Below are 12,922 nucleotides of genomic sequence, written 5' to 3' on the forward strand. Positions count from 1 at the left end.
CCTTAATCAAACATGTGGTGAGCTTGATTTCTTCAGGGAGGTGCAGACTGAACTAGATCATGTTAATCTGACTGCTAATTCATTCTCATCTAGGAAAAGTACTGATGTCACAAACACAGCACCAGTGTGGCCCTCCCACCTATCCTTTCTAATCCAGTTAATTTGTGCTCTGAAAATCCAAGAACCATTAGCATCCCAAAAGCTGCTGTCTGAATGCCTGTCTCTGAAGATACAGGTTTAGAATCTGCAATTTGATGGTAGCTGAGAGAGGTGTTCTAAATCAATTGGGTGAAGCAGAAATTGCCATGTGGTCCTGAATAATCTGCAGTATCTGTCATGCTGTCTGGAGTGGTTCATGACTGAGTGCCAACCTCAGGGCAGAATGTCAAAAAGTAGGACAGACACCCCAAACTGGTGCTATAATTAGATTTCACCAGCCCAATAACAAATGTGAATGCTTGGATCACTATAACAGTCTTACCATAGTCACAGACTAGAGTGCCCAAGCGGATTGTCTATCTTGCCACCCAGGCAAGCTGGATAAATGGTCACTTACGGTTAAGATGACAAAATATTCAGGTTACTCCCAGTCACTTACCCTCAGATCAATTTGTACCTTAGATCTCACACCAAAGACAATCCTATAATTAAGGATTTATTAGCAAGGAAAAAGAAATGAGGCTGTCTACGCTACAGCACTTACAGTGGTGCAACTGCATCACTGTAGCGCTTGTGGTAGAGAAGCTCTAAGCCAATGGCCTGTCAGCTTAAAGCTCCCACCTCTTGCAGAGGCAGGACATGTTGACAGGACTTCTCCTGTCCACATAGCGCTATCTACACCAGCACTCAGTTCAGGATAATTTGTCACTCCAGGGTGTAGATCAGTGGTTCTCAAACTTTTTTTTGTATTGGTGATCCCTTTCACGCAGCAAACATCTGAGTATGACCCCTCCCCCTTTCTAAATATAAAAGCATTTTTAACTTATCACTATTATGCTGTAGGAAAAGCAAGGTTTGGGGTGGAGGCTGACAGCTCGCGACTCCTCCTATGTAATAAACTTGTGATCCCTGAGGGGTCACAACCCCCAGTTTGAGGATCCCTGATGTAGATTATTCACACCCCTAGGCAACGTAAGTTATACCACATTATCTTATAGTGTAGACATAAAGAGTTATTTACAGGTTTAAAGCAGGCAACAGATAAGCACAAATGAATTAGTCTTAGGTTCCTAAAGGTGACAGATGTGTAAACTTGTCCACTGAATGTCTGTTAGGGCTAACTCTGGGGAATCTGTTTTTTATTTCCTATCTCCAGCCCTTTGAGAGTCCAAACAGCAAAGAGAAACATTTCTTTTTGTGAGCATCTTTATATCCCCTTCTCCCAGATTTCAAACTGATCTAGGGCTCCTGCACACAACTCCTTCATAGGTGGGTGGGGCAATTGGCAAAGCTTTTAGAGTAGCAGCCGTGTCAGTCTGTATCCGCAAAAAGAAAAGGAGTACTTGTGGCACCTTAGAGACTAACCAATTTATTTGAGCATAAGCTTTCGTGAGCTACAGCTCACTTTATCTGTATTTTCCACAGTATGCATCCAATGAAGTGAGCTAGAGCTCACAAAAGCTCAGATAAATTGGTTAGTCTCTAAGGTGCCACAAGTACTCCTTTTCTTTTTGTAAATATTGGTAGTAAACTCCCTGCTCATGAGGGATTGAATTCCTAAACACACCACTAACTCATCTCACTCCTGCCTTCCTTTCCTTACTCTTCCTGTACCAGTCCTGAGTTGTTTGTACAGGCTGTACAAGATCAAGTCAGCATGACTGGCTTTTTTATATGAATAAATTTGTACTCTTCTAGTAGAAGACCCATCAGACTTTCTTCACTCATGGTTCAAGCTGACTTAAACCTGAATCTCCAGGGGCAGCAAAACTAGAATCCACTGCATGACCTGTCATGTTACCTGCATGCAGTCTGTTTTCTGGCTCTTATAGGCCGAAGAATACTTTTTAAAATCCCCCACAACTGTCCATTGAGTGTGGAGGTAGCTACCTAAGTAACATTCTTCTGGGCCTGCATGCTTTTATTTATGCTGTGGGGGAAACACCTGTGAGTTTAAAAATTGAGGTAAGATTAACCAAGTGCAAACTTTTAGATAAACTCAATTTCCCTTTACTACTTTCTTAACAGCTGTATTGAGATGAGACAGTGAACATTTAACCGGGAGATTAACCAATTAAGTGTATACGACATGGGCAGGTATATCTTTTGCATGTGTGAAATAATCACATAATCTCCCACCTGTGTGGAGAGATGTGTTCTCTGATCCTAGACCAATCACTTAAATCTTGCTGACAAGCCACAGCGTGGGTTCGCAAAAAGAAAGAGTACTTGTGCATCCGATGAAGTGAGCTGTAGCTCACGAAAGCTTATGCTCAAATAAATTGGTTAGTCTCTAAGGTGCCACAAGTACTCTTTTTCTTTTTGCAAATACAGACTAACATGGCTGTTACTCTGGAACAGTGTGGGTTGGCATGCACTTGGCTAACTTCAAATAAGACGCTTCTTCTGATTGTACTCCCTTAATTGTGGGCTTCAAAGAGGAGTGTGTTGGCTGCTGTCTTTTTAGAACATCATTCCACAATCAGCCTGTGGAACTCCTTGCCTGAGGAGGTTGTGAAGGCTAGGACTATAACAGGGTTTAAAAGAACTGGATAAATTCATGGAGGCTAAGTCCGTTAATGGCTATTAGCCAGGATGGATAAGGAATGGTGTCCATAGCCTCTGTTTGTCAGAGAGTGGAGATGGATGGCAGGAGAGAGATCACTGATCATTACCTGTTAGGTTCACTCCCTCTGGGGCACCTGACATTGGCCACTGTTGGTAGACTTTTGGTCCTTCTTATGTTCATTGTGCCAAATACCAGGGATGGATCCCCTCTGTAAAATCAATAACTGCTGTCTCCCACTTCCTCATGTGCAGTTATTGGGGTTTGACTTCCCTCCATCCCTTGTTCCTTCCATTTCTGCCTCTAGAGGTTTACCTGGCTGAGGAGCAATGTGACAGATCAAAACTAGTAACTACTTCCTTCTATTACAAGAAATTTGTCTAAGCTCTTCCAGTGCTGGATAATGGCTGTCCTTCTGTACCCTTTCCTAACCAGTCACCTTCATTTTAACGTTGTAAAGGGAAGCAACTGAGATCTGACCTCTTCTACCTTCTTAGATACTTCTAAGCAGCAGCACAAGAAGAGCTGCATATCCTAGGCCAATTGTCTTTTTAATATCAAAAAACATATTAATTCTGAACAAACACTGGACAGACCAGTTCAAATGTGTAAGTGCCTCTTGCCAGAGACATGTGAGGCTAGGCTCTATAATAAACTTGGGATTTACTAGTTGTGTGTCTGCTTTATTCCTACTATTATAAGATCTTCACTGTCTTGAGCAAGCTGTGCCCACCTGCATCTTGCAAAAATTTCTAAAATACTGTAAAATGCCAAACATAGCACTCAAATCTTAACCTGCAGCAGCGTTCAGTGAATGTTTCATAGAAATGCACTGTAGGAAGGAAGTGCAAAAACGTAGGGCACAGTATTGCAAAACTAAAGCCACATGCAGGAAAACAGACTTTCCATGTTCTTGCTGGTCCTTTTCTTTCCACCTCCAACTTCCCTGCCCCAGAAAAGCCAAGGTCACAATGCCTGTGATCACTGTTTCTCTGACTTTTGAGTTGCATTGGAAAAGATGGTAGTTAATGGGATTTTGACTTCAAATGAAACTCTTTTAAAAAACAGTGATCTTATCACAGAATGAGTGTGAAATACAGAAATTAGAGTAGTTTGTAAATGACTGTTAGGGGTTTCTCCTCCCCCCCTTCTTTCTTTTCTTTTCTTCTTTTTTTTTTTGAAAAGCTTGTGACTCAGTAATAGCCTGATAGCCAGTGGACTGTCAGTTTCCATCTCAATTGCTCATCCCTTGTACAGAACCAAATGAGATGAGATGCTTCAAATAGTGCATGTTTTGACTTATTGATGTCAGTGGGCATGGGGAGAACTTTTGCTGCTACAGTTCCTTCTCATTCATTTATGAGAATATACATTATACTACTCCCTAATGCATTCAGCGATTTAGACTATACAAGGTGCTACATAATATAAAGGTTTTGCTTGAACTCTTCAGAGGCTTTGCACCTGAAATCTAGGCTATGATGACTGGCTGTGGGAACTGTTCCCCTTCTGCAAAATCCATCTTTCTTCTTAGTAAGATCTGAGAATTGCTCCCCTCTCCAGAAGTTATTTCTTATTTTAAAGTCAGGCCAACCAGAAGGAAATAACTAAACAAATCCATCAGAGGACCAAAAGCAGCCTAATCGGTTGCAGGATCTGGAAGTCTGACACTGTGTTCATGTGTGAAATTGCCTTTTCAGGGAACTGCTTTGTTTTTTAATATCTAAAAAACTCTTACGTAAGAATGGGGAGGAAGTGGCTTGATATGAAGGAGCTAAGGTCTCTCCTTCTGTACCACCGCCTCATGCTGCTGGGAAACATTAAGCTATGTATGCTGGAATAGCTATGTATCATAATGTAACCTTGCAATGTTTCTAATATGGGCAGACTTTCATGTGCCTTCATTTTTATGCATCCAGTGAAGTGAGCTGTAGCTCACAAAAGCTTATGCTCAAATTTGTTAGTCTCTAAGGTGCCACAAGTCCTCCTTTTCTTATTTCTAACTCGGTGAGTCAGCACTTTCCCATGGGGCTGGATAAGAGACTACTTGCCAGGGTATACTGAGGTTTTCAGTAGCCTGTGTCATTGCAGTACTTCTCCATATCATAATGAGGATGTAGTGAGTCAGAGCTGCCTTGCATGAGAAACTGCACGTAGATGCAGAGAAATTGGAAGGCTTGACTGGCAGAGGTGGGTGAGGGAGGAGCTAAGCTTCCTGAGTGAACCATCTTAAAATAGCATGTGCTCTCCGGTGACAGCAATGCTTAATACGTTGTGGTTGGATCATAGTGGATATCTCTTCTGCAAAGGACTGTAGGTGAAGTCATAATGCCAATTGCAAGTTGTTTTATGTCCATATTATCCAAACTCTTAATAACTGACAGTTGGGACTCTAAATCTCTTAGCCTTAATGACTGATAAAGCGGAATATCCTGATCTAGCTAACAGGTACAACTAACACTATCATTTGACTGTTACAGTAACTTTGATCTAACAAGCAATGTTACTGGTTTTACAGTAAGTTCTGCCTGCTTTTTCCCAGTGTCCATGATGTAGGATAAGTTCAGGTTGCTGCTATAAATGCTAATTAGAGGGGGAAGTTGGGAATGTGTTTATCTTAGTTATTTTAATAGGCAATGGTTCAGAATAATCTATGAATCCAGATACACACAAGTACCATGTGGAGCAGTATAGTTTCAAATTCACCAGTAATATTTTTGGCTCTGCAGGAGTTAATAGGCAGAATTCACTGGCAGGCCTGTCTTATGCAGAAAATCAGACTAGATGATCATAATTGGTCCTCCTTCATTGGTTGAGCATGCTACATTCAACATGATTTTTGTCTTATGTAATGCAATAACACTGGAACATTGCATCCAACCAATTCCAACGCTTTGGGGAATGTTTTAGGCCTCAATGGCCAGAGCTTTACATTTGGGGGAGGGTGGGGGATAAATGGGAGACATGGGAATACCTGTTACCTTTTCAGCACAGCCACAAGCACTTCTGCAATAGTGTATCGATCAAACTGGTTGTCACCTACTAATGCCTTCTAGCATAACAATACCCCTCCCCCCCCCGTTCATCCTTCTAATAGTTTGTTCACACACTGAAGGACTATCAATCTCCCAGACCGTTAATGGAATGGGGCAACCTGGAATGAGGGTGGTAGGCCTACATTGGGGGACCCTGGTGTTGCAGCATATGTAGGAGGCAAACAGCCCCTGTCAGGGAGGAAGATTGAGGGGAGTTACAGGAAGTCCCTGCCAGAGAGGGAGATGGGAGACTAGCACCCAGGAATTTCTGGCCTGGAAGGCAGGGAGTCCCTGGTGTGTGCAGGAAGTTCACCCTACAGACACTATGAAGTGTGATTTCTGCCGCGCCCCCACAGATCTGATAAAAAACAGATGGCCTAACTTGCTGTCAGACTGCATTCCAAAAAAGCTACTTATCTAGGTGAAGGTGGCAGATTACTCAAATTATATAAAGAAAAGGAGGATTTGTGGCACCTAGAGATTAACAAATTTATTTGAGCATAAACTTTTGTGAGCTACAGCTCACTTCATCGGATGCATTCAGTGGAAAATATCTCCCCACTGTATTTTTCCACTGAATGCATCCGATGAAGTGAGCTGTAGCTCACAAAAGTTTATGCTCAAATAAATTTGTTAATCTCTAGGTGCCACAAATCCTCCTTTTCTTTTTACTGTGTTCTTTGTGACTGTGGAGCGCATCCACATTAGCAGCTCTTGCAACTGTAAAGAGCAGTGAATTGTGGTGGCTATTCAACTGTGTAACTGACCACAGGCTGCTTTGGGAAGAGTTTGCAATGCCTCATGGGGCAGGCACAGCATCACATGATGCAGGTTTCCCAATCCCATTGTTCCATGGGCATCATGCTACATTGCCAGCTGCTTTTCAACTGAAATAGGCAGGGGCCGGCAGAGTGACAGAGTGTGTGTGTGTATGGGGTGGAGATGGTGTGTTTCGGGGTACAGTGTGTGTCAGCATGCGGTCTTGTAAGTTCAGACAGCATCAGGAAGCAACCAGTCCTGGGGGGGAGGGGGAAACCCCGACATATCCGCTCCCAGCTCTCTGCACAGCGGTCTCTCTCACACATGCACGCCTGTGTTCAACAGCAGGACCATTCCACATTAATGGTTTGCTTTGTATCCTGGAGCAGATCAGCACAGCATGCAATGTCTGTCAGAAATGGAGCTTTGAAAAGGGGGGGGAACTTGTCTCCAGGGTAGTAGAGTTCAAAACAATGAGAAGAGCAGCCACTTGAGGGATTATGGATCACTTCCGGAGGCCAGTTGATTGCTTTCTGTGCTGTAAGATGTTTACATTGTCAATACAGTGCTGGAGCCTCTATGCTTTAAGGCTTATGACTCTACTCGAGGTGTGGTGTTTTGGGGGGGGGGGTTGCAACACTGCAGCTGAGGAGTTTCTGCGCACAAAGTGGCTTGGCTGTGTGTACAAGTCAGGAGTTACACTGCAGAAAGCTGCTTTACTGCACAGTAACTTGCCAGTATAGACAAGGCCTTAGCTCTTCTCTGAACCCTCTCCAATTTATCAACATCCTTCTTGAATTGTGAGCTCTGGAACTGGATGCAGTATTCCAGCAGCACTCACCCTAGTGCCAAATAGAGGTAAAATAACCTCTCTAATCCTACTTGAATGTCCCTTTTTTATGCATCCCAGGATCTCACTAGCTCTTGGCCACTGCCTCTCACTGGGATCTCATGTTCAGCTGATTAGCCACAATGACCCCTGCATTCTTTTGTATCACTACTTCCCAGGATAGAATCCCCGATCATGTAGATATGGCCTACATTCTTTGGTTCTAGATGCATACATTTACATTAGCTGAATTAAAATGCATATTGTTTCTTGTACCCAGTCTACCAAGTGATCCAGTTTGCTCTGAATCAGTGACCTGCCCTCTTCCCTATTTATCACCCTCCCAATTGTTGTATTGTCTGCAGACTTTATAAGTGGTGGTTTTGTTGGCTTCCAGGTAACTGATAAAAATGTTAAATGACATAGGAATGAAAGTTGTTCCCTGTAAGACCCCTGTAGAAACACACGCTTGATGACTATTGCCCTTCTACAATTAATTACCTTTCGAAGCCAGTCAGTTAGCCAGTTTTTACCCATTTAATGTGTGCCATGTTAACTTTATATTTTTTTAAATCAAAATGTCTTTAATAGGAATCTTCTTAGGTTGCATATGAATTCAGTGGGGATGGGGAGGCTGGAGTGGTGCTGATATTGAAAGAGCAGAGGAATAACCATTTCAGCTGGGAATATCTATTGACAAGCAAAGTGAAGTTTCTCAGTTCAGTGTCCTTCACTGGCACCTTTCATACAACTTGGTGTTGCACATACCTGATTCCTTGTTTCTCTGTTCTTAGTAATGACTAGCTCCAGCATCAGGTGGAAGTGTTGCCTTCCAGCTCCCCTTTGGCAGCCTTAGGCAGTAAACTGAACCCTTGCTTGAGACTAACCAGGCCCAGGCTTTTCTCTCAGACCTGTCTGATTAGAACCTCGTGGTAAAGCAATTCAAACAACTTGTGTCTTAAGGCTTGTCTACACTGGCACTTTACAGCACTGCAACGTTCTCGCTCGGGTATGAACACACACACATGCGCGCGCGCGCGCCCCTGAGCACAGCAAGTTTCAGTGCTGTGAAGTGCCAGTGTAAACAGTGCCCTGGCGCTGGGAGCCATGCCCCTCGTGGAGGTTTTTTTTTTGTTTTGTTTTTGTTTTTTGTTTTTTTTTTTTTTAAATCGAGCTCTTCCAGCACTCTGCCACAACTACACAAACCACGTTAAAGCCACGTTTAACATTGCCAGTGTAGACTAGTCCTTAGCTGGTGTTACGAAAAGGGTTAATCTGTTCTAGGATTATTAGTCTCAACATAGACTGGCTGGCCTCAAGAACTGAGGGGGGTGCAATTTCCTCTTATTTAGGCCTCCAGAAAAGATCAAAATCGGGAGATTTATCTGATTCCATAGTATAATTCTGTCCAAGTTTATCACAGTGCTATTCTAATGGTCAGGTAGTGTCTCCTTCAGACACCCTCAGCTTGAGGGGGTTTTATTCAAGTTTAAGCCTGTTGAGCCGACTTAAAGGGTTGGTTTTAAACTTCTCCTACAGGATTAATCCATAATGTTGATTAGGCACTTGGGTATAGAAGAGACTTCAGCTCAGAAATGAACCTGTTAAATTGTACATCAATGTGCATATTTTCTGTAACAAGACTTTGGTACTATAATGTTCACAATGGTATAACTACTATAGTCTGTAGATACTTGAGGGCAGAGAATGGAAACCGGTTAAGGGAGTAAGGATGAGGGAGCAGCACAAATTATGGATGTATTTTGGACTAACTGTAGGAAAACTACAGTAGTGGTCAGTTTTGCTGTTGCCTGAGTCCTCAACTGGTCACAACTGCAGGAAGTGTTCCTACGCTTAACCCCAAAGTGTAAGCATTCCTGGAACTCTGCAGTACGGTGACAATACCTGTGCACTTTCATAGTAGCGCACTTGAAGACTGGCCTACAGGGAGGGGTGTGAATTGTAGAGTGCTCCAACTGCCGATGTAGACCCTGCTGGCATAAACTAAAAAGGTACCCAGTGCATGTTGATGTAGTCCACAGGACAACACACACTGGTACCTTTTTTGTTTACGCTAGCAGGGTCTACATGGGGCAGTTAGAGCACTCTACAGTACAGTTCAAACCCCTGTAGTATGGACTGGAGCATCATATAGACAGGCCCTCAGGAAGTCCAGCGTTCTGAGATGATCGGTTCAGGCAGTGTTTGCTTATTATACAAGAGTTTGGCATATCTACCTGTGGTGCCATATAAACAAGCCCTTAAACAATCTTTACAATGGTATTAAGCAAATTTGGTTCCTGATCTGATCAGTTAGGGGCTTCCCTTGGGCCTATGTTACATTAAGGCCTACATTGGGCCTTGGGTTACATTAATATGTCTGCAAATCCATACACTTGTCCATTAAAAAATACCCTCTAAAATCACTACAAGGAGACCAAATAAACTAGCTGTAGAAGACATTAATATTTCACTTCATAACCACTACCTCCCAGCAATTTACCAGGCACTCTTCCTAATCTTTGGTTTCTAGTATTAGGGCTTCACATCAATAGTTTGATTCAATAACTAACACCAATCTGTGCTGAGATTACCCAAGAAATGATGTAAAATGGAATGTATATAACTTAAAAACTAATGAGATTTGTTTTTAATCTCAACCAGCTCAATTTTCAGTGTACTAGTGTATGAGAACTGCTAAACAAATTTATTTAGATTTACCGGCCAGTCTAAAATAACTCTAACCTCTCTCCTAGGTAAAGAATCCCAGCAACCATGTCTAAGCACCACGATGCTTTCATCCAGACCCAGCAGCTACATGCTGCCATGGCAGACACTTTTCTGGAGCATATGTGCCGTCTGGACATTGATTCTGAGCCAATCACGGCACGAAACACCGGCATTATCTGCACTATTGGTATGTGACTCTTAACACGTTGGGGGAGGTGGGTAATTGCAGCTGTCTCCTAATATAAAATTTAAGAACAGCCCCAAAGACTTCAGTGTTCTCAAAGATCTGTAGAGTGGATTAAGGAAAAATGCAAATATTTAACTTCACTACCTCTCTGTAACATGAGGAGCATGGGTGAACTCATGAGTATTGCAACCGTATCCGTTTCTCAAGTTTGCATGAATCCTGGCTTCAGAAGTAAGAGAGCCTATCCACTACTACAAAATATAAAATTGTGATTAGCTACAAAGTACACCATTCCTACTTTGGAGACTGAAGCAAAAATAAACCGTTGATCTCTGCACCAGTCTTCCTGCATGCTGCACAATGATAGTTAAAGTAGCTTGAAATACAAACTTGTACCCAAAGTAAGATGGATAGGAGTTGCTTCTATTAATGGCAGAGAATTGTCTGCTTTCATGTGCAGCTAGGGGATTGACTGCTAATTTGAATTTGTGTTTCAAAGTGAAATGCTCTTCTAGCTATTGCAGACAGTTTTCTTTGCAGCATCATTATCCCTTTTTCCCCACTAAATCTAAACTGGCAGATTGAAAATGCAGTAGTAAAGATCTAGTGTAATGCTGTATGCAGCAGACTTTGGCTATGGGAGTAACATACAACCAGGGTTGAAGAATTCTTTTAATACTTGGGAATTGCATTTGTGAGTTACAAGGGCCCTTAATTGGAGTGCAGTCAGTCTTTACAGATATACAAACTAAGATATAGATGGAGACATCTGAACTAGTTTGAGGGCATGCACGCAATTTCCAGAAGCCCAGCAAGCAGAGACATGTCACTTCAGATATTCAAGTCCCTTTACGTCGTCTCTGGATATGTGGTTTACCCCTTCCTACCTTGTGAAATAGACCACAAACCTAGAACAGTTTCTGGTTTTGCTATCTTTGCCTTTAAAAGTCTGTAACAAACTTAATCAATTGGTAATAACTGTGGTTCCTTCTAGGCCCAGCCTCCCGCTCAGTGGAAATGCTGAGAGAAATGATTAAATCTGGAATGAATGTTGCCCGTCTCAACTTCTCTCATGGAACTCATGAGGTAAGGGCAGAGAGAGTCTGCTGGATCAGGACAATGTTTAATCAAAAGTGCTTTCATGGGGCAAGATACTTGGTCCAAGGTGTGTGTGTGCTGCTTCAAGCTTCCAGCCGTAGGCAGTGGGAAGATGATACTTAATCACAAATTATGCATTCTTTCAAAAGACAAGTTAACATCCATATCCTGTATGTGCAGGTTCCTTAATGCACTTGGTAAGGTGTCTTGCCATCAGTAACTTTAGAGTCAAAACATGCACAACTGGCCATCCTAAGCAAAGGAACAATATTAGGGTGATCTCTCTCTCCCTGTACATGTCTCTGCCCTGCAAAAAATCTCATGCTAGAATCTTCTTTACCCAAACTGTCATCCTTAGACACTTGCAGGAGAGGTTTGTTCAGGCCTAATCTTAAAGTATGACCTGAGCCCACCCATCCTGAGGGGGTTGAGTTGTTTTCAGACCCAAACTGACACTTCCTCCTGAGCCTGGGTCAGTACTGTCATCTGTAGCATATCCATTGGTCTGCACAGCCTCATTTCGGCTGGCTGCTGCCAGCTGGTCTCTGCTGTAGAGAGAGAGGTATGCTGCACTGAAACGCCTCAGCACGCTCAATCCAGCACAGCAAGGTGGCAGTGGCTGACAGGAGCAGGGCATGCAGCTGCTGCTTCACGTACCCCACAGGCAGGAGAAGGTGAGCAGAGATGGTCTGAGCCATGCAAGTTGTTTTTTTCCTCACCCGAGCCTGACACTTGTAGTTAGGTCCCATGGTGTTCAGGTCCTATTGCAGGTCTCAAGCTCACAGTTCACTGGAGGCTGATTAACCTTGGTATTTGCCACTTATGACAGTTTACTACACGTGGGCATACTTTCCTAGTTAAACAACTACTAAATCTCTCTGATTCCTCCCCAGCTTGTCATAAAGCACCACTATATCAAGAGGGCTCTGTTCTTGCACTCCACTGAAGGCGCTTCTAAGTATGCAGGAGTATGAGGTCCCTGCTCTAAAGAATTTTCTGGCTAAATTGAATCAACCTATTTGAGCTGCAGCCTCTTGTAATAGGCATAAATGAAAGCTGCTGGGAAAGCGGGTATGTGTATGTATGTGTGCACGCTTCCTTACGATCCCTTAAGTGTGTTAGCAAATGCTAGCCTGTAAAACCTTTTTCTAAGGGTATTCTGTTTGCTGCAGAGTCTGGATTTCACTACTAAACTAATAGGTCACTGACACAGCTGGCATACAGGTGACCAGTTTCAAGATCCATGAAGCATGGACTTTGCCTCTTCGTTGCCTCTGAAGGAAGTCCTTTTTTGAAAAAAACAAACGTGAAACCTAAATCACTTGACTTGTGTTACTACGTGTCCTTTAAGTCCTTCCAACTACCACTTAGAATTAGGTTGGGTAGGAATAAAAACAAACATAGGAACAGCCATACTGGGTCAGACCAAGAGTCCATCTGGCCCAGTATCCTGTCTTCCGACAGTAGCCAGAGCCAGATGCTTCAGAGGGAATGAACAGAACCGGCAATCATTGAGTGATCATCTCTTGTCATCCACTCCCCACTTCTGGTAGTCAGAG

General features: G+C 42.9%; 1 protein-coding gene across 2 annotated transcripts in view; it reads left to right on the plus strand.

Annotated features, from left to right (window-relative positions):
• Positions 1 to 12,922, plus strand: part of PKM (pyruvate kinase M1/2) — a 42,286-nt gene that overhangs the window by 4,609 nt on the left and 24,755 nt on the right. For both annotated transcript variants that reach the window (XM_048865632.2, XM_048865633.2), the window contains exons 2-3: positions 10,105 to 10,265; positions 11,260 to 11,351. In XM_048865632.2, coding sequence (XP_048721589.1) covers positions 10,124 to 10,265; positions 11,260 to 11,351 — 234 coding nt within the window. In that variant the 5' untranslated portion in view covers positions 10,105 to 10,123. The remainder of the gene's footprint in view (positions 1 to 10,104; positions 10,266 to 11,259; positions 11,352 to 12,922) is intronic.

Source organism: Caretta caretta, chromosome 10, assembly GCF_965140235.1.
Source record: "Caretta caretta isolate rCarCar2 chromosome 10, rCarCar1.hap1, whole genome shotgun sequence".
NCBI lineage: Eukaryota > Metazoa > Chordata > Testudines > Cheloniidae > Caretta > Caretta caretta.